We start from the raw sequence: 19,895 nt of genomic DNA on the forward strand, positions 1-19,895 counted from the left end.
TTTTGTTATTGTGTTGTTGTAGACCGGAGCCAATTAAAGCCCACGACAATACGAGCGTGTGCTGGCAAACTGGATCACGCCCCTCCCCAGCTCGCCACTCCCCCCCAAAACACATCAATAAAAATGAAAGCAGCTGGAGACGTTGTAGCCCCTGACCGGTCCTCGCCATTGCACGCCGATTGGGGCAGATTGTTCTTCAGACTTGAAATGTTCCAAATTCACATCGATTTAACATTCAGATTGAACGCTTTGACATCTAACAGTTGTTAGGATTTGCATTTTGGAACTATTTGGATGTGTGCTCTTTCGCATGTAGGTGGAAGGTGTACTATTTGAATCGATGATCCGACCCGGCAGATCTCGACGTGTTCGAGTAGCTGCCAGATCCCGTCCAAGTGTGGAGCAGACAAACAAAGGGGGCACAAATGATAGGATTGACGTCTTTTTTTTTTTTTTTTTAATCAATGCCCCCCTGCGCCCCGCTTTCACAGTAAATGAGATTTGCATGATAAGCATGTGTCAAACCGACAGGTCAAGACAGAGAAAAGCAACAGATTGTTTCAAGCTAAATTTGGTGAGAGGAAAAAAAAAGTAAGCCCACGGCAATACGAGCGTGTGCTGGCAAACCGGATCACACCCTTCTCCAGTTCGCCACTCCCCCCCAAAACACATCAATAAAAATGAAAGCAACTGGAGACGTCGTAGCCCCTCACCGGTCCTCGCCATTGCACGCCAATTGGGGCAGATTGTTCTTCAGACTTGAAATGTTCCAAATTCACATCGATTTAACATTCAGATTGAACGCTTTGACATCTAACAGTTGTTAGGATTTGCATTTTGGAACTATTTGGATGTGTGCTCTTTCGCATGTAGGTGGAAGGTGTACTATTTGAATCGATGATCCGACCCGGCAGATCTCGACGTGTTCGAGTAGCTGCCAGATCCCGTCCAAGTGTGGAGCAGACAAACAAAGGGGGCACAAATGATAGGATTGACGTCTTTTTTTTTTTTTTTTTAATCAATGCCCCCCTGCGCCCCGCTTTCACAGTAAATGAGATTTGCATGATACGCATGTGTCAAACAGGTCAAGACGGAGAAAAGCAACAGATTGTTTCAAGCTAAATTTGGTGAGAGGAAAAAAAAAGGAACGCAGCACACACACTTGAAAGCCGATGAGTATTGGATCGGAAGGGATATTGAGCCCAACTCCAGTCGTGGAATGACCCACTCCCTAAATCGCTGCTGGCTTTGCGAAAAAGAAATCGTTACAATGGGCTAAAACAATGGAAAAGGGAATAAATGGCCCCCAAAATCAATCTAATCGTGATCATCCTCTCAGTTGGACACAAGATAGAGTTGACCCCGTTGGTTCATTTGCAAGCGTTCTTTCTTGCCGCTCGGTCGCTGAACAAGCCGCACCTTTGAGCAATCAGCCCCCAAGGTTGCTACCTTGGGGGCTGAAAGGGCGAGCAGAGGCCTGGAAGCTGAAACGCAAGAACCCGACTGGTTTGCGAAGCGTTTCTTACAGCCTCCGACCACCAGAGGTCGACATTTGTCACTTTGAAGGTTTTCCCGCAGGTGCGAAAACCCTCCAAATCCTCCCCAATGTCTCTCACACACACACACACACACACACAGGCACACACACACACACACAGGCCCACAGGCTCTCGTCGCCACGCCCCCCAAGAGCCCGCCGGGCGAGACGCCCCGCTCGGGTGGAGGACAGCGAGGACGCGGAGAGCTTTGCCTTCCGAGGCCCGGTCCAGTCGCCAGACATGCGCGCGCGTGTCGCCAAGCGCCCCTGGATGAGATCCACTCCTGGAGGTCCTTCTCCGTTGCAACGAGGGAGGAGTGAGCGCTCGCTGACGCGGCCTTCCCTGGGCTGCGCGAGTGTGGCATTGGACGGCGTCCGGCGGCGGGCGGGTCCCACGCCGCGCCGCCGTCCTCGCATCTCCGTCTCGCCGAGGGCTCTTTGCTCATCTGCTCTCTCACCGCCTGGACGATGGCGACGATATCCGCAATGGCGTGCCATCTACCTATCTGTCATTCGACACTGTTTTATCAATGACCATGTCATTAAATTCATTCGAAATACCTTTCTGGTCGATTGTTTGTGTCTTTTCAGAGAAAATAACCAAGCATTCATTGCTTTTCTTCAAAACAGGGATTTTCTGAAGTGATGCCATATAAATCCAAAAATACAAATTACTGAAATGTGTGAGGAGAAAACCTCCAACCGGCGAAAAAAATCAAAGAAAGGTTTTTCCAGGATTTATTCCCCTCCAAAGACATAACAAACAAACACACTGCCCAGTGGGCGATTCATGGCAAAAAGAGAGAATCTCATCCGGCAGAAATCTTTTCAAGGCTTTGACATTGATGGCGTACCAAATGGTCCCAATATCTCGCCTGACTCGGTTTTCACAGTGGATACTGAGTGGAACCAAACAATATGGACCTCCGGTTCCAGGTAAAAAAATATCTTTTGGGGATCCTTCACATTAATACCCAGATCTTTTTTTTTCAAGGCATTGCGATTGTACACTGTCATTTGAATGCTTCATATAATTCATTGCAAAATTAGTCCAATGTTGACGTTGCACTGGCTTCTTTGGCCTCTTTGGCCATCACAATAATTCGGCAACGGGGCGTTTGCATCGCGGCCCTTGTTGTCCCGAGCGGCAGCAGGCTCACCTCCATTGGCTGCCCGTCTGAGTTGAAGTCTGTCATCACCGGCGTGCGGCGCCGGGTCACGTTTTCTTTTGATCTCATCGCTACATCTTGTTTTGGTCGGTGTCACTCTGTTGACAAAAATCTTTGGATCCCAAGTGTGGGGGAGAAGTGTGACAGCAACAAAAAGCATTAGCCGCCCCCCAAACCTCCAAAATGCATTCGCACTGTCTCACGTTACTGGGGCAAATCAAAAATCGCTTTAAAATGGGAAACCGCCTTGGTCCTTTTCCGATGTGGGAAAAGAAGCATCCTTTTCATCTCTCCTTAACCCCGTGACCTTTTTCGCCAAAAGGCAAAAGAGGGATGGCGGAAAGGTGAGCGACGTGGACTTTCTCGACACAGCCTCGGATTCTTCCACAGCTTCACTGACCGCCGCCCTTCTGGCCAGTGCACTTATGCCGACTCAGGAGATACCTCCGAAAGAATTTTTGATCGCACACGCCGCAACCGAATGGTTTCTCTCCGGTGTGCGTCTTGGTGTGCCTTGTCAAGTTTGAGTTCTGGGAGAATTGCTTCCCACAAATTGAGCAGGCAAATGGTTTTTCTCCCGTGTGCGTTCTCGCGTGCGCAAGTAGAGCTGTCTGGAAAATGAAACGTTTGCCACACACAGAGCACGCGCAAGGTCTTTCACCGGTGTGCGTTCTTATGTGCGCTAATAGCTGCGAGTTCCGAGCAAAGGTTTTACCACAAACTGAGCACGCGCAAGGTTTTTCTCCAGTGTGTCTTCGAGTGTGTATTGTTAGATCTTCGTTCCGAAAGAATCGCTTGTCACATAGTGAGCATGCAAAAGGTTTTTCTCCCGTGTGTGTTCTGACGTGTGCTCTCAAGGCGCCTTTCTGAATGAAGGTTTTACCACAGAGCGAGCAGGCAAAAGGTTTTTCACCAGTGTGCGTTCGGAAGTGTGTCGCGAACTGTGCTTTGAGCAAGAATCTCTTACCGCACACTGAGCAGAGGAACGGTTTTTCGCCAGTGTGTCGTCTCGCGTGTCTTGTCAAATCGCCCTTCTCGTTGAATCTTTTGTCACACACGGAACAGGCAAAAGGTTTTTCTCCAGTGTGCGTTCTGGTGTGTTTGGTCAAATCTCTCCTGCGATTGAAGCGCTTGTCACAGAGCGAGCAAGCAAAAGGTTTCCCTCCACCCTGCGCACAAGTGTGCTTGCCTAAGCCTGCCTTCCGAGCGAATCTTTTACCGCAGTCTGAGCACGCAAAAGGTTTCTCTCCAGTGTGTGTTCTTCTGTGTCCGACCAAGTCTCCATTTTGAAAGACTCGCTTCGCGCAGTCTGAGCAGGAAAAGGGCTGATCGCCATCATGTTGCCTTCTTGTGTGCCGCGTGCCACTATGATGGAATGTTTGACCGCACACTGAGCAGGCAAAAGGATTTTCTCCAGTATGTGTTCCGAGATGTACTCTCAACACCGACTTGCTGTCAAAGTTTTTATCACAGAGAGAACATTTGACTCGTTTGTTGTCCGTCGGGCATCTCATGTTCGAGTGTCTATCACGATCATCGTCATAGTCGGAAGAGTGCGAGGTTGCATTGTCACCATCTGAAAGTGGAGCCAAGAGGCCGTCCGATTGCGGTGCTCCACTGTGCCCTCCGTCCTCGTCTTCGCTCTTGACAGCGACTCCAGCCGATGGAAACTCGTCCTCCTGCTCTTCCTTTTTAATGTGTGGGGGCTGCAGCTCGGCTTCCTTTTTGATGTGAGAGAATTCTGGCTCCTGCCGCTCGGGCCCCAGATCTTCATTGACGTCTGCAGAAAAAAAAAGGAAGGGGGTCTCACGACATGGCTCGATCGAGTCTCGTGTCGCGGCGCAATATGCCGCCATGCACGGACGATGCGATTCATCGGCAGATCGCGCCGACGCTTGGTGATTGATCGACAAGCGAAAAAATAATTTGTGGCAGCCCTACCGCGAATAGGTTTTGCGATCCATAAGAATACATTTTGGTTGTGGGTTGTCAACACTTCCGGATGGATTTTGAAATGTGGCTCCATTTTAAATGATTTCCGGATCACAACACACTTTCGAGATGCCACATACGGCAAAAAGATCCACCCTGACCCGGAATCTGTCATATAGACACCAGAGATTTGAGATTGCTCTTGTGATTTGCAACAAGACAATCAGTTCAAGTTAATACTTGCCAAAGGGGAACACATTTGCAATTGTGTTTGTTTAAAATGGATTCGCTTCTTCCCGTTTCTTCGCGTTTTCGCTCGACAAGACGCTGTTGGTTCGCGAAAGCCCCAAATCTTGTTCCGAAAACAAAAGTGGATCGTAAAGAGGTCAACAAACCGGCGCTGCGTAACGCGACTCGAGGCTCCGACTTGCAAAGTCGCTGAAGTTGAGGCCGCTTCTCCTCTTTGGTCCCCCAAAGGTCCTCCTCGGGCTCCTCCTCTTTCACGCGTCTCGCGCACATTTCCACGCGTCGGTCGCGACGCTTTCCAGTCGCACCCGATCTCTTTCTTCCCGAGGAAGCTAAACTCAGCTCAGCTCGTTCGAGACGCTTCAACGTGCGCCGAGACGACTTTATCGGGACGCGAAAATGACACTACGGGCGCTTTAGTGCAGTGAAGTAGAGAGGACGTCGTGTGTCGACGCGTCCAGACGCCCAGGCAATCAATCCCAAAAAAAAATGATTTGATCAAAGTCGCTCGGTCGCTTAGGCCCGAAACGAAGGGGCTTCCCGCTGCAACAGGAGCGGTACGGCAACGCCACTTGGACAAAAGTCTCCTTGTTGGTTTCCCCTCGCCGCCACCGCTGCATTGGTCCACATTCCGTAAATCGTTTGTTGGAGTCCATTAGGAGTACAATTACAGTTTTTTTTTTTTTTTTAAGACTGCTTGCTGACTTGACAGGTGGGCAGGAAACCATCTCGAGGAGGCCGCGGGGGGTCGCTGTCGCGTGGAAGCTTGTCGCGGTTTCAGCGGAAGTGACGTGTATCTGCCGCGACTGATGTCGCTGTAGCAAAACGCGCGAGCTCTTTCGGCGCAAGCGCTTTTCTAAACCCAAAAGTGCAACGAACGAATCGGCGCCGAACAGACTGAAGCCTCGACCTTTTTTTTTCTGGACCAAAGCGTCGTCCAGGAAAATTTCAGGTCAAACTCGCCTCGGCGTATTTCGAAGCTTCTCAAATAAGCTTGGCATAGTTTAGCCGGCAAGCCGCTAACGCAGCGCCGCCTCGCTCGGCGTGAGTTTCAAGCGTTGCCTTTATCGCGGCGAAATGTGTGCAAAAAGCGTGAAAGAGGAAGAGTACGAGGAGGAGGTTTGTGGAATTAAAGAGGAGAAGGAGCCGCAGCTCCTGGACGCTCAGGCCGCGCTCCGGGCAGCAGGTTTGTTGACTCCGTCACGCTCGTTTGTTTGACGGCGTCTCATCGAAGCACTTGTGACGCTGAAACTCGGAACCGCTGCGTCCGAATTCTTGAGTGCCCGATTCCGGGGTGCGGAGGTCCGGCGGGCTAAATGGAGGGCACCGCGCTTGGCATCGGAGTGAGCGTCGATGTTGGAAAGTCCGATCCGTTCCCCTCTTTGGCCTCCTTCCCTTCACCTTTCTCGGATTCCGTCACCGGGTGATGGGAGAGGTGAAAAGGGGCCTCCTGTGAGACGCGGGTAAAGGTTTCCGAATTGATTTGGACTCCGCTTTTCCGAACTGACGTCCTCGTGCAACGGCGAGTATTGTTGACGCGAGTTTCCAACTTGTGGACTTGACCTGCAAAACATTCGCCTGACCTGAGAGTCAAGTGAAAAAGATCCAGATACTCATCGGTGTTTTGTGAAGGACCGCTGGTGATTTTTTTCATCCAGTCATTTTGGAATTGCCCGTTCTCTAATAATTCACCGAAAGGTGTTTCCAATTGGATTTTGGTTTGTGCCTTGAACGGACATTTCTCGGGCTCACCATTGGCTCAAGGCGAACGCTCGTTTCAAGAAGTCTGCGAGAAGCACTTCGGAATGACCTTTTAAACCACTGGTGTCGAACTCAAGGCCCGCGGGCCAGATCTGGCCCCACCACAACATTTTACGTGGCCCGCGAAAGCAAATCAAGCATGTCAAGTTCCACGATGCTTGCTAAAGTCTGAACCAAAATTTCAAATTGTCATGTGTAAATCCACAAGAACAGTCGTTATTCTTGAGTTCTGATTGTAAAACTAGGTATTGATCAGTTTGTTGTGCGCTGTGTATGTGATATATGGAGGCGATTAAACATTGATATGGTTTCCCAAAATTCACAAAGGCCCTCCAAGGGAAACTGGAACAACAATGTGGCCCGCGACAAAAACGAGTTTGACACCCCTGTTTGAAATGTTCTCTTCTCTGAGCGCCAGGTAAACATTCCTCAGTCTCATGCTGCCAGAAGCGTCGCGAACGACATCAAAGCAGAGACCATCAGAAGGGAGGGGCAAAACGATTGCAAAATGTCTTCCCGATTTCCGGAGGGCACATTTCACCGAATCCTCCGGATGGTCGATGCAAACCTCAAAGTTGGTTCTTTTCGGATCGGGGTTTTCAAAAGTTGTCAGCGACAGTGGCACCGTAAAACGGCCGCCCTCGACGCATTGCGAGCAGGAACACAACACGGCGCTAAAGCGAGACGCCACGCAAATGCTTCGTTCGTGCTTTGGAATTGCAAACGGGGAGCGCAAAGGCATTCAAAGTACATCCGTACGCCGATTGTTCATTCACAATAAACGGTCGGAGGATCTTCATTTGTCAGGGCGGCTCACGCGATATGCCACGAGGAGACAAGCGGCGAGCCGGCTGTCCCAACCGGCAAACGGAACCGGGGAACGACTACCCGGCGCCGCGTGACGTGCGGGACACTCGCACATCGCGGACGGGGTCTTAGCGCGCACAAGCGGACGAGGCCCTCCGTTGCCACTCGAGCGCCGCGTCCGATCGCGCGACGTAAGCGCTCGGTTTGCCCGACGCGTGCGCTCGTCCCCATCGTGAGGCGTGAGCGGTCGGCGCCACAAAATTCCATCGCCTCGTCGCTCGCCGTCGGTGGCCCGTCGTCATTGTGTGCCTTGTTTCTGTTGACCTGTTGAGAACTTCACGAGGTTTGTTTGATCGCCACGGAGCAAGACAGGAAGAGAGCGCGTTCTTCTGACATGTGGGAGCACTTCAGCCTCATCACTCCTGACAAGGTACGCGCGCGTGCCGTCGACTCATTTGCAAGCGCACTCAGAACGAGAAGCGACCGGACGGACGAGTGGCGCCGTTCGTCCGCCCGACTGTGGGCTGCGCTTGACTTTTGGTTTGCAAACGTCTTTGTGTCCAGGTCCAGTGCTTGGCGTGTTCGGCGGAACTCAAGTATCACGGCAACACGTCCTCCATGGTGCGGCACTTCGCGGCCAAGCACGGCCCCGCTCTCAAACAGAGCAACGCCAGTGAGTGCCCTTCCCCCGATTTCGCCCGCGGCGCACGGGGGCTCGCAATCCGCAACTCCGCCGACAGGGGGGGGGCGGGGCGAGCCAATTTTGCCGTCCCGTCATTCGTCCTTCGCCGGCGGCCGCGCCACCTCGTCCGTCACCGTTTTTTTTGGGGAACCGCGCTTCCGTCTTGGCCAAATTACAGCCGGTCCCCGCCAGTGAGAAGAAGTCGAGCAATGTGTCGTTTCCCAGCGGCCGCTTCGTCAACGTGCTTTGAAGCGCGACTTGCGCGTTCGGTGACGCCGTCTTTGCGGTCGGCGGGGGGAGGTACTCGTCCACTCTTTTTGTGTTCTAACACATCGAAACCTATTTGCAAAGTACGAATCGTACGTGTTGATGAAAGGAAGGCGAACATTTTTCCCCGGACTGCCACGGGGTCTAAAAACGCCAAGCGAGCAACGCTTCTTCGTGCGCTTTTCAAACGTAGCGGTATAATGTAGGCCGAATGCGAACAACCTCGGTTGCTACTTGCGCACGCACGGCGGGGCAGTACCCCGGGGCAGTGTGGGAACAGACGCTCGCTTTTGGGCGTCGAGCCTGCGTTTTCTCCAAAGTTTGGGAGGTAAAAATGAAGAAAAAGGAGCACGCTTCGGGGAATCGGAACCAAGACCGCCAGAGCGAGCGAAGCTCAGCCGGTTCAGCTGCGCCGCCGCCGCCGCCGGCCTCGCTCCCTTTGGCTTTTCTGTCTCGACGTAGTGGGCCGGAAGCAAGCGCTGGACGAAGCGCTGGTGAATCTGGTGGTGAAAGACTGGCAACCGTTTTCCATCGTGGACGATTGCGGCTTCAAGGCGTTGGTGGCCTCGCTGGATCCCACCTACGCTCTTCCGTCCAGGCGGGCCCTGAAGAAGATGGTGGCGGAGAAATCCGAGGAGGAGAAGAGCAAGGCCAAGGCCGCCGTGGGCGGCGCCGAGGCGGTCAGCCTGACCGCCGAGACGTGGAGCTCCATTCAGACGGACGCCCGCGTGGCGGTGACCTGCCACTTCCTGGACGACTCCATGAAAGTGGCCACGGCGCTGCTGGGCGTGCTGCCGCTGCCCGAAGCGCACACGTCCAGTCACATCAGCGAGCGCTTGACCTCGCTCGTGGAGGAATGGGGCATCGAGGGCAAAGTGACGTCGGTGGTGACCGACGCGGCGCCCGAGATGGCGGCCTCCGTTCGCGACCTCAATCTCAGACACGTGCTCTGCTTTGCCCGCTCGCTTCATCTGGTGGTCAAGAAGTCGCTGGACGCCACGGCGGGCCTGCGGGAGCTGCGCGGCAGGGCGCGCAACCTGGTGGCCCTGTTCAAGAGCAGCGCCGCCGCTCAAGAGAAGCTGCGGCAGGCGCAGGCGCAGATGTGTCGCCCCGCGGCCCCGCTGGTCCAGGAGGCGGAGGCGCGCTGGACCAGCACCTTCCTCATGCTCCAGCGCCTGTGCCAGGAGCGCCGCTGCCTGGACGCGGCGCTGGCGGCGCTGGGGACGGACGCGGCGGCGCCCCTGTCCCCGCAGGACGACGAGACGGCCGCCGCCTGCCTGCGCCTGCTGGCGCCCTTCTACCAGGCCGCCGTGGAGATGTCGCAGGAGAAGAGGCTGGCGGGCTCCAAGGTCATCCCCATCACCAAAATGCTTCTGCTGCACTTGTACGAGACCAACGGCAAAACCACGCACCCCACGGCCAAGCGACTGGGCCACAACTTGGTGTCGGCCATGCAGGAGACGTTCGACACGCTGGAAAGCCAAACGGCGCTGACCCTTTCCACGCTGCTGGACCCCAGATTCAAAACCTTCGGCTTCTACAATCAAGCGCAGGCGCAGACCTCGGTCAAGCGGCTGGCCGCCCAGTGCTCGCAGCTGATCGTGTACACGCCGCCCGGCACGCCCGCCGAAGAGCGGGCCTCCGCCTGGGCGCAGCCAGGGCGCCGGCCTCTGCGCGCTCACCACTTCTGTCCCTTTTTTTGCGCTTCAGGTATCGACCTTTGGAAAAGTCTGGACCGAGACGCTTCGGAAGCCATGAGGTGGTCCAGGAACGCCTCGGTGGACGCCACGGCGGAAGTGCAGCGCTACATGAGCGATCCGCCTCTGGGGAGGGCCGAGGACCCGCTGGCTTACTGGCTCAGCCATCAAAACGTTTACCCGCATCTCTTCCGGTTGGCCAAACATTTTCTCTGCACGCCCGCGTCCGCCGTTCCTTGCGAGCGAGTCTTTTCCAAATGCGGGGAAGAGGTGAGCAAAAAGAGGAATCGACTCAGTCCCAAAAGTGTCGAAATGATCATGTACCTCAATAAAAGTCTTTGAGCGCGACGCAAACGCGCTCGAGCCGGGACCCCTTGTTTTTTTTTCCCCTTCCCATGAGATCGCAACGTATCCGTCCAAACAACGCGGACACTCGGCGGATCTCTGGAACGCCGGCCGTCACGACGCCGGCGTTTTTGCCGCGGTCCATCGACGACAAAGGCTGTCGCAAAAGAGAGGAAAGACGATTTCGATGTCGACAAAAAGAAGTGCTGACGCGAGGTCACAGCGACCTCTACGATTGGATGGCATGCAAATCGTTTGTAGAGTTTGTCGACGTGTGAAATGGCGACCCCCGCTGGCGGTTTTTGTCAATGCCGCACATTATTTTGAGCGTGTTCTCAAGCGGTATTTTTGGGGACGTCCTGAGCGTGAAACTCAAGCGCGTTGGCGTCGTCCGCATCAGCTACGGCGGTGCCCCGTTGCTGCCGCAAAGAATCGCGGCTAATCGGGTCGCTCAGGAGTATCCTTTGCTCAGGGGGGCTTCCGGCTTGCTTCCGGGCACTTTTGTAGAATCGGAGCCTTCCTCGCCTCCAGGGACTTGCGGCTCTTCTCCCTCAGATTTGCTAGCGGAGGACATTTCCTGGCAAAAACGAGAATCCTAAGAGGCCCGTCCGTCCTTTGAAATCCGCTGCACTTTGAGGTCAGTGTTACCGAAGCAGCCCTTGCCGAACCCATTTGTGGTTCGGAGCTTCACAAAAGCTTCATTTGGCCAGCGCTGTCGACGCTGTCCTCTTTTGCCAGTCACGCGCCGGCGCTCACCACCAATTCATCCGCACGATCGATGACAGCAATCACGTCAGCAGCCCTTCGATGGCTTCGACCAGTTGCTGACTTGAGGAGAAAAAAAAATGGTCCGCAGGCGTCAGCGTGGCGCTCACTCGCAGCAAGTTTCCGTACTTGAATCAAGAGGCTGTCATGCCCTTTTTTCCTCAGGGTCAAGACGTGTCACGTCAGTCGGAAGCACCCGAATGATTTCCATTTGCTAAATGTCCCCAAAATGCCAGCATTTTTCGCAGGCGCGTTTTCTACCAAGTGAAACGTTACTGTTTGAGGAAAAGCCAAATGATGAGGCCGCGTCTTTGGAAGCGTCCGATTCCTTCCCCCTCTGATTCGTTGTTGACATCTGATTGCTTCAGAGACGCACCTCCAACTACTGATGGTCAGATGAAGCTTTTGACAAGCACCCAACCACTTGGCCGAATTGCTTCAAGAATGACGCGCCCTCTCCTGGCGAAAAGCAAGACTGCAGTTGATTTCAAGCATCTGCTACGAAATCTTTGAGACACACACACACAAAAACTGAATGTCAAATACAAACTCAAGACTTTTTGGGCTCAGAACATTTGGAAAATAATCGCTGACACGGAACAGGTGATGCTGGAGTGCACCAACATAGAGGAGAGGAGGCCGGAGAAGCGCTTCAGAGCGCTGGAAAACAAAGAAAATTCCGCCGCGCTCCAACCGCGTGATCGTCCCACCGGAGCCGGAACCAGTCGGGGACTTCATCGGGGCATTGACGCAGCCGCTGCTTCATACGTCACCTGCTACGCGGGAGGCAAGTGGAAAAACGTTTTTTGTTTTTTTTTTGCTGGGAATGATGATTGGCATTTCAGTTCACTTCAATGCGCAAGATTGGGTTGACATCCCAGCAATGAGAGTTCCAACCTTGGTCAACTTGTAAATCAAGGCGTCAGTTTCCCGATCGTCCGAGCGAGCACCGAAGTCACGGCAAGAGATTTGACTTGTTTTGTCTTCTTGGGTCCCGCAGAAGTCGGCGAAGATTTGAGGCCTGAGCGACGGGAACCACGGCGGTTCAGCACGAAGAAGAGGAGGGTCGCCATTGACCGTTGTCCCTTTCATGAGTGAAGAAGACGAGGAAAAAGCTGCAGGTGAGGAGAGCCGAGCGCCAGCTCAAGTCACCCTGTGGCAGCAGAGAGAGAGACTGTACACGCGTTACTCCAATCGAGACTCTGAATGTTGTTTTCCATGTTTAATGAAGCAAAAAGGATGAAATTAAGAATACAACCAACTTGATGACAACCACATGTTTGTACTCCCGCCCCCCCCCCAAAAAAAAACGAAATGAAAAATTTCACCTCATGAGTTGGCAAGGCATTGAGCAAAACACAGCAGGTATGCCGGAGAAACGCAGAAGGCGGGTTGAGAAGGTTCCAATGGTCAAGGTGAGCTCGTGGAGGCAAAGAGCAGATCAATATTTCACCACGTTTGCCGACTCAAGAAGCGGCGCGGCTGACTCAAGTCGGAGCCTCGTCGGTTTCCTCAAGAGAATGCCGCAACCTCACAGTGGGCCACTAGAGGGCACTTCGAGGCTCTTCCCATTCCAATCAAAGACGAGTGACACCAGGTGCTTTTGAGCATTGTGCTGTCGACAGTGGATGGCAGTGATGAAACCTTTGACCTCGTCCTAACACGGCTTCCGTTTCTTGCGTTTCTTGCGTTTCAGTGAGCGCCGCTCTTGTCAGCGGCACGCGCGTGTGTCTTCGGGCCGATCGTCTCCGCGGAATCTTTAGGCGTTAGGTGAGCGTCCGCTCTTGGCCGTGCGTTCTGGCGTGTCTCCTTAAATGACCGTTCTCCGTGAAGCCTTTGCCACAAAGCGAGCACACGAACGGTTTCTCGCCCGTGTGCGTCCGCGCGTGCCTCGTCAAATGTCCGCTCTCGTTGAATCTTTTCCCGCACACGGAACAGGCAAAAGGCTTCTCCCCGGTGTGCGTCCGCGCGTGTTTCGTCAATTCGGCCCTCTGAGAGAATTTTTTGCCACAAACCGCGCACGCAAACGGCTGCTCTCCGGTGTGTTTTCGGGTGTGTATTTTTAACAGTCCCTTCTCGCTGAACGTTTTGCCACAAAACAAGCAGGTGAAGGGCTTCTCCCCATCGTGCCTTCTCACGTGGCTCGTTAAATTTCCGTTGGTGGAGAACCTTTGCCCGCAAATGGAGCAGGCAAAGGGTTTCTCGCCGGTGTGCGTTCTCGCGTGCGCTTTCAACGTTGTCTTTCGGTTGAAGGTTTTCCGACAAATGGAGCAAGCAAAAGGCTTCTCCCCGGTGTGCGTTCGTGCGTGTCTCGTCAAACGGGCTTTCTCTGAGAATCTTTGGCCGCACACTGAGCAGGCAAAAGGTTTTTCCCCCGTGTGCGTTCTCGCGTGTCTCGTCAGGCGGGCCTTCTCGGAGAATCTTTGACCGCAAACTGAGCAAGCGCAAGGTTTTTCTCCGCTGTGCGTTCTCGCGTGTTTTGTCAAGCCTTCCTTCAGGGTGAATCTTTTCCCACAAACCGAGCAAACAAACAGTTTCTCCTCCGCGTGCGTTCTCGTGTGTTTCGTTAAGTCTCCCTTGTGACCGAATCGTTTCCCGCACACCGAGCAGACAAAAGGTTTTTCGTCCGTGTGTGTTTGCGTGTGCCTCGTTAAGAGCGAATTCAGGGTGAAGCTTTTGCCGCAAACCGAGCAGGCAAACGGTTTGTCGCCGGTGTGGGTTCCCGTGTGTATTTTCAAATGTGTCTTTTCGGAGAATCTTTTGCCGCAAACTGAGCAGGTGAAAGGTTTCTCTCCATTATGTCTTTTGGTGTGCCTCGTTAAATGTTCTTTTCGAGAGAATCTTTGATCACACACTGAGCAGGCAAAGGGTTTCTCTCCGGTGTGCGTTGTGGTGTGCGCTGTCAAATGGGCCTTGAGTGAGAATCTTTTGTCACAAAGGGAACAGGCAAAGGGTTTTTCTCCAGTGTGTGTTCTCAAGTGTCTCTTCAACCTGGACTTGTAGACAAAGGTTTTGTCACAGTGAGCACATTTCACCCGTTTGTTGCCAGCGTGGTTCGCCACGTCTCCTTTGTTGCGCTCATCATCATCCTCCTCCTCCTCGTCATGACCAGAAGATTGTGACGTGACGTCGTCGCTTTCTGAGAGTGGGGGCACCAGACCGTTGGCCTGTGATCGTCCACAGTGTTCTCCCTCACTTTCGGCCTTCACGTTGACGTCAGTCAACTGAAAAGCTGCGATTTCATCCTCTTGCTCTTCCTCTTTAACGTGGCGAGGCTGTGGCTCCTCCTCCTCCTCCTCCAGTTTGATGTGCAGGCAACGCAGCTCCTGCTGCTGAGGACGAAGAACTCCTTCAGCGACGTCTGCAGGACACAATGCACACAAAGACGCAGTTGGCAACTGTGACTTTGACCTTGTGTCTCATTGTGTATTTTGGGGCCATTTTTGTGTGTGCGTGTGTGTGTTTTAAGTCTCAAGAGCGGAAACTTTTGTGAACCGGTTGGAGGGAAAGCTTCATGTGTTGATGACTAAGATAACAGTACTACTAATACAATAATAAGGCAAGAGTTGAAGGTGGACCAACCTGCTGCATGGACCACAACTGGATGTTGCTTGAAAGCTCGCCGATCTTCCTCCTCTTTTCTTGCGCAAACTTCCTCCTCGCACCGCGTCGTGCCTCTTGAACACATTTTCAGACAACTGTGCCAACACTTCACGCGCACCCGATCGTTCCTTCGCGATGTGTTGCCAACAAACGCCTTCCTTGGTTCACCGGCCACGAAGCTGTCGAGCTATCCATAAACTAAGCGAAGCTAAAGTAGGCTAAGCTAAGCTAGGCCTAGCTATCAAGAGAAGCTCCGACTTGCACCGAGACCAGATGATCCCGCACTCGGAAATGTCAGGAATGATTTCGAAGTCCAGCCAAATTCTGGACGTCCTGTGTCGGCGTTTTAGTCCGCCGGTGACGAATTCGGACACTAGAATGAAGCGACCAGCATTGAGCCACAAGAATGGGGACGCGCGGGGGCGGGGCCTGATTCGGAAGCGGAAGTTGATCAGCGGCGGAAGTTGAACCTCATCTCGGGCCTGCGTTTGTCCACCCTGTGGCATGAATGAAGAGAATCTCCCACGCTACCCATCTCGCGTGGATTCGCCTTAGCGATCAAAAGTCTCGCCGAATGAATATGAATTGACTGTGCACGGACGACTTTCAAGTGTTTTTGACGGTTTGGTTCAATGACCGCGTGCTGCTACACCCCCGTGCATGGCGTCGTAATGCGCTGCTCCGTGTCACGTGACGAAAACACGCCAGCTTTCACGGCAATCTCGGACGCTCTTTTTGACTCATTGAAAAATCGCTCAAATACAGTCAAAAGAAAACGTTTAGTGGACATAAACGCACACACATAAAGCGGTATTCTGAAGCCCCGATTATCAACAACCTAAAACCCTTTTGAGTTCATTTCATCGCATTAATTTGTGACATTTATGCAAGACTGCTCAGTCTGCCTGATGCTTTTGTGCAACAATCTTGCTTATATTCGCAGCCGATCAGAAAGGGGAAAAAAAAAGTCCACATGTGCCATATTAGAATTGCCATACCACCATTTTAAGAGGCACTTAAATACATTCAGCAGTTCTTGTAGGCTTTCACTGCCTTTTTTTTTTTTGCTTTCCAACACAGCTTGCCGGTTTTGTGCTAAGACTGCCCGCCATGTTGAACGGTCTATAACTCCCTACACCTTGACGAGAACCTCAGGTACAGCTGAAGACAAGGCAAGGAAGGCTGCTTTATTTCTGCGGGCGTATTCCAGAAAAAAAAAATAAAATCATGAAAACATTTACAATCAACAAACTAAAGCCATTAAAAACAATGTACAGAAATAAAAGATGGCTTACGAAAAACCACACAAAGAATGTACAGTGATAGAAAAAGCTGTCTCTTTTTTTTTTTTTTTTTCTCGAAAGAGCTCAATACCAACGCATACTTCCAAGTGGGAGGCCCGGCGGTCAGCGGGGTAGCACGTCGACCTCAAGTGCACAGGTGCAGCAGGATTCGATTATGGCTTCGGCCATCCTGTGTGGAGTTTGCGTGTTCTCCCCGCTTTCAATCCCATCACATGCAGACTTTGACAGCTACGTGCAAATGCTAAGATCTCTCCGAGTCACGTTCTAGGTCTCATTTACCGCCGCGGCATTTGTGTCTCTTCACATCTATCTTGTTAAAGAAACGTTTGGTGCACACGCTGCAACTGAACGGTTTCTCTCCAGTGTGCTGTCTGGAGTGACTCGCTAAGCGTCCCTTTCTGGAGAATCTTTTCCCACAGACCGAGCACGGGAAAGGTTTCTCTCCGGTGTGTGTTTTGTTGTGGCTCACCAGCTGTCCTTTCAAAGAGAAGCTCTTCCCGCAAACCGAACAGGCAAACGGTTTCTCTCCCGTGTGTGTCCTTGAGTGGGTTGTCAAAATGTGCTTTCCCGAGAATCTTTTCCCGCAGACTGAGCAGGGGAAAGGCTTTTCTCCAGCGTGTGTCTTTTCGTGCACCCTTAAACTTGTCTTCAGAAAGAATATTTTGCCACAAACTGAGCAAGCCAAAGATTTCTCCCCAGTGTGCTTCCTTGTGTGGATTGTTAGACTTTCCGTTTGAGAGAAGGTTTCGCCGCAAAGTGAGCAGGCGAAAGGTTTTTCTCCGGTGTGTATCCGCGTGTGCCTCGTCAAATGTCCCTTGATGAAGAATCTTTTCGGACAAAGTAAACAGGCAAAGGGTTTCTCTCCGGTGTGCGCTCGCGTGTGCGTCGCTAAACTTTGCTTCCGGAGGAAGCTCTTGCCACAAACCGAGCAGGCGAAAGGCTTCTCCCCGGTGTGTATTTGGGCGTGCATCCTCACCTGACCCTTCTGAGTGAATCTTTGCCCGCAAACTGAGCAGGCAAAAGGTTTCGCCCCGGTGTGCGTCCTCATGTGTAACTTCAAATTCCACTTTGAACTCAACGTTTTGCCACAACGAGAACATTCCGTGCTTCGGTTGTCGGTGGGACACGTGGCGTCACTTTGTGAGCGTTCTTCATTCTCCGTGTCAGGAGAGGGCGACGTTAGGTCGTCGTCGGACAGTGGAGCTAAGAGGCCGTCTGCTTGTGCTCCTCCCCAGTCACCTTCCGTCAAGCTGCTGCTCCCTCCGCCCTCCTCACTTCCAACCGGGACCGGGTCTCCCTCCTCTTCGCTCTTCAAATGGACAAAACTCATTGGCCTCTTGGTGACTGCATCCACCTCGCCTTCTTGGAGGGAAGACCAATGTGGCCCCTCGTCCTCCGCTTTCACGTGGAGGAGCACTTCCTCTTCTTCCTCCTTAGGGTGAGGGGCTTCCCCTTCTTCCTGCTCCTCTTTGATGCGGGGAGACTCCAGCTCTGTCCGCACGGGGTCAAGATCGTCGCTGACGTCTGCAGGACACGAGACGATAAACACACATGCTTCGGCTTGCATCATGTCATCCTAGCTCAGTTTTACGAGATTATTGGCCGAATTTATGGCCAATATTAAAGACAATTGTCTGCGCCAGAATGGAAAAGAAAAAGCAAAAGAATATTTCTATTCCTTTCCCATTTCCAAAGAGTTGATGGCTTCCGCGGAGTCTCGTGTGAAACGCTTCCAAATGTCAAGGTCAAAATGTCCTTTGCCACTTGCCGTACAGCGATGCGACAAGACAGTCTCAAGCCGCGGCGTAGGAATCTCAACGTCCCCTCATGTGCCCACACTGCGATCAACGGTCACCAAAATTGATGTCAACTTCTTTACTTGATGCTCGCATCAACCTCTGAACATATTAGAATTATTCGGGATTTTCGGGCGTTTTCCTCTCCATGGAGCCCATGAGCAGTCAAGTGGGCTCAAAAACGCACACGTCAAACAAATCACTCTTGGTTTCGAGTTCTTGTTTTGAATCAAAAATAAAGGGCCGATTATACATCATTCCAATGATATTTGTTGTAATAAACGAATAAAATCAAAACAACTAGTTACAGCCCCCCCCCAATAAAAAACCAAATAACCACTTGCGATGATTACCACGAGCGCAGCCAACCTCCAGAAAGTAATTTCTCGACCAATTTGTGGAACTTTTCCGTGTTTTCACAATTTTGTCAAGAACACGACCATGGGAATGTCGTTGCGTGATATCACAGGATGGAAACATTCAACGTACTGTCACAACACAATCATTATCCTCCAAGCATAATGGGCAATATTTCAACATTTGGTATTTGCGCTTTCATCGCGCCAACCTCTGAAGGAGCAGAACGCGCTTCAAGAAAATGCACTCATCGCATTCGGGAAGAGGACTCGTCCGGCCGTCCAAGGAGGCCGACATGTTTTTGTTTTGTTTTTGACCCAATCGGTCCGTTTGGGATCCGCGCACTGCACTACGCGAATGACCCACGACGTCAAACTACATCAAGGGGTCGGACGAGATGTTATTTTACTTTCTTTTTTTTTAAACTTCTTCCCACTTCCCTTTGAACATGTCGACTGTGCTACACGATGACCATTGATGTCTTTTCTTCCTTGAAATCTTGCACCCGCTCGCACCTTTCTGTCATCCGTTTGTATGTTGTGCAAAGCCGAAAGTGCTCCAACCTTCTCCGGGGAACACGAGACGAGGCTGCTGACGAGGCTGCTGGAGCGGCCGAGCTCGCGGCTCCTTCTCCTTTTTCGTGCCGCCGATGTCCTCCTCGCACTCTTCCCTTTTCTCTCTTTTGGCACCCATCGGCACGCGGCAATCGCAACAAGGAACACTCCCACTCGATCTCCGCGATGCCTCCCTCTCTTTTGTGAGCGGCTCGTCCGGGAAGCTAAGCCGGGCCCAAGAAGCTTCCAGGCGCCCTCGCGCGATCGTGTCTGGCCGCGACGATTTCCCAAACGATGCCTTGAGGACGGCGGCGGACGTCCCGCGTTGCCGCTTCCCGCTCAGGTCCGTTCACGACTCTTTTGGAAAGACTCGTTTCGTTTCGCGTCCGCGGTGGAGCGACGCGGAAGTGCAGGTTTCGCCCAGGAAGTACGGCAAGTCCGCTTGGACAAGCGACGTCTCCTCGCGATTTAAAAGTGGCAGACCGCGGACAGCAGAGAGTTTTCAGCCGCTCTGCTCCTACCAAACTCTGGATTCACTTCCTCCCACTGATTGTCTTCCTACATTCTAATCCCGTTTTAAAAACACCTATTCCAGATTGCATGCTCCGTTTAAATGGCATCTCTTTTTTTTTTATGACGTATAGTTTTTTTCTGTGGTTTTGTATTGTATTATTATTATTATTATTATTCGAAACTTCCGTGTCGAATTGTCGTAAAACTATTTGACGTTAGAAGGCTTAAGTCAAAGGGTTCTGATGAGTCCCATGCTACTACAGTGATGTGGTGCCAAGATGAATATTGATCGTGATGTATCATAACATACTGATAACCTACAATACACCCGGTATGGAAAGTCGGTGTGTGGAAAACCTGTTGATCACTTCATTGATAATGTATGTGGATCGATGTGCCTAATTGACAAAAACAGAGAAATTGAAAGGGGACAGTGTCCAAAAGGGTTTTCCTGAAAGGTTCCCTATCGAGCGGTGTCTCCAGATACGAGTCTCAATCATTCCGTGAGCAAGGTAGTCACGCAAAACGCTCGTATCGCAAACCACCGTTCCCTTTGAAAT

The 19,895-nt window shown here is 52.2% G+C and overlaps 3 protein-coding genes across 4 annotated transcripts; 1 reads left to right on the forward strand and 2 right to left on the reverse strand.

Annotated features, from left to right (window-relative positions):
* Positions 1 to 2,529: 2,529 nt before the first annotated feature.
* LOC109529776 (gastrula zinc finger protein XlCGF57.1-like) lies at positions 2,530 to 5,490 on the reverse strand. Of its 2 annotated transcripts, XM_019893211.1 has the most exons (3): positions 5,034 to 5,490; positions 4,437 to 4,486; positions 2,530 to 4,403 (listed from the first exon to the last, which is right to left on the reverse strand). In XM_019893211.1, exons 1-3 carry the CDS (start codon positions 5,155 to 5,157, stop codon positions 3,099 to 3,101), a joined length of 1,479 nt encoding a protein of 492 aa, XP_019748770.1. In that variant the 5' UTR covers positions 5,158 to 5,490; the 3' UTR covers positions 2,530 to 3,098. The 2 variants fall into 2 exon arrangements, with proteins under 2 accessions (XP_019748770.1, XP_019748769.1); XM_019893210.1 differs by having other exon boundaries at positions 2,530 to 4,486.
* Positions 5,491 to 5,590: 100 nt separating this feature from the next.
* Positions 5,591 to 10,440, forward strand: LOC109529752 (zinc finger BED domain-containing protein 1-like). Its single transcript, XM_019893184.1, has 4 exons — positions 5,591 to 6,070; positions 7,785 to 7,882; positions 8,017 to 8,125; positions 8,864 to 10,440. Exons 1-4 carry the CDS (start codon positions 5,962 to 5,964, stop codon positions 10,438 to 10,440), a joined length of 1,893 nt encoding a protein of 630 aa, XP_019748743.1. The 5' UTR covers positions 5,591 to 5,961.
* Positions 10,441 to 12,415: 1,975 nt separating this feature from the next.
* On the reverse strand, positions 12,416 to 19,386 carry LOC109529753 (zinc finger protein 585A-like). Its single transcript, XM_019893185.1, has 4 exons — positions 18,832 to 19,386; positions 16,390 to 17,639; positions 14,791 to 14,998; positions 12,416 to 14,569 (listed from the first exon to the last, which is right to left on the reverse strand). The coding sequence occupies exons 1-4, from the start codon at positions 18,959 to 18,961 to the stop codon at positions 12,975 to 12,977; spliced, it is 3,183 nt and encodes a 1,060-aa protein (XP_019748744.1). The 5' UTR covers positions 18,962 to 19,386; the 3' UTR covers positions 12,416 to 12,974.
* Between the last annotated feature and the right edge of the window lie 509 nt (positions 19,387 to 19,895).

The sequence above is a fragment of the Hippocampus comes genome, unplaced genomic scaffold (genome assembly GCF_001891065.2).
Source record: "Hippocampus comes isolate QL1 unplaced genomic scaffold, H_comes_QL1_v1.1 scaffold378, whole genome shotgun sequence".
NCBI classification, from domain to species: Eukaryota; Metazoa; Chordata; class Actinopteri; order Syngnathiformes; family Syngnathidae; genus Hippocampus; species Hippocampus comes.

What these genes read in the sequence shown, in the direction of transcription:
- LOC109529752 (XM_019893184.1), top strand. Translation starts at nt 5,962, where the DNA reads ATGTGTGCAAAAAGCGTGAAAGAGGAAGAGTACGAGGAGGAGGTTTGT. An exon ending in GCCTCATCACTCCTGACAAG is followed by an intron (nt 7,883 to 8,016) that starts GTACGCGCGCGT and finishes CTTTGTGTCCAG; the next exon opens with GTCCAGTGCTTGGCGTGTTC. An exon ending in TCTCAAACAGAGCAACGCCA is followed by an intron (nt 8,126 to 8,863) that starts GTGAGTGCCCTT and finishes GTCTCGACGTAG; the next exon opens with TGGGCCGGAAGCAAGCGCTG.
- LOC109529776 (XM_019893210.1), bottom strand. Translation starts at nt 5,157, where the DNA reads ATGTGCGCGAGACGCGTGAAAGAGGAGGAGCCCGAGGAGGACCTTTGG. An exon ending in AGTCGCGTTACGCAGCGCCG is followed by an intron (nt 4,487 to 5,033) that starts GTTTGTTGACCT and finishes TTTTTTCTGCAG; the next exon opens with ACGTCAATGAAGATCTGGGG.
- LOC109529753 (XM_019893185.1), bottom strand. Translation starts at nt 18,961, where the DNA reads ATGGGTGCCAAAAGAGAGAAAAGGGAAGAGTGCGAGGAGGACATCGGC. An exon ending in TCTCGTGTTCCCCGGAGAAG is followed by an intron (nt 17,640 to 18,831) that starts GTTGGAGCACTT and finishes CGTGTCCTGCAG; the next exon opens with ACGTCAGCGACGATCTTGAC. An exon ending in ACAAATGCCGCGGCGGTAAA is followed by an intron (nt 14,999 to 16,389) that starts TGAGACCTAGAA and finishes GTTTATGGATAG; the next exon opens with CTCGACAGCTTCGTGGCCGG.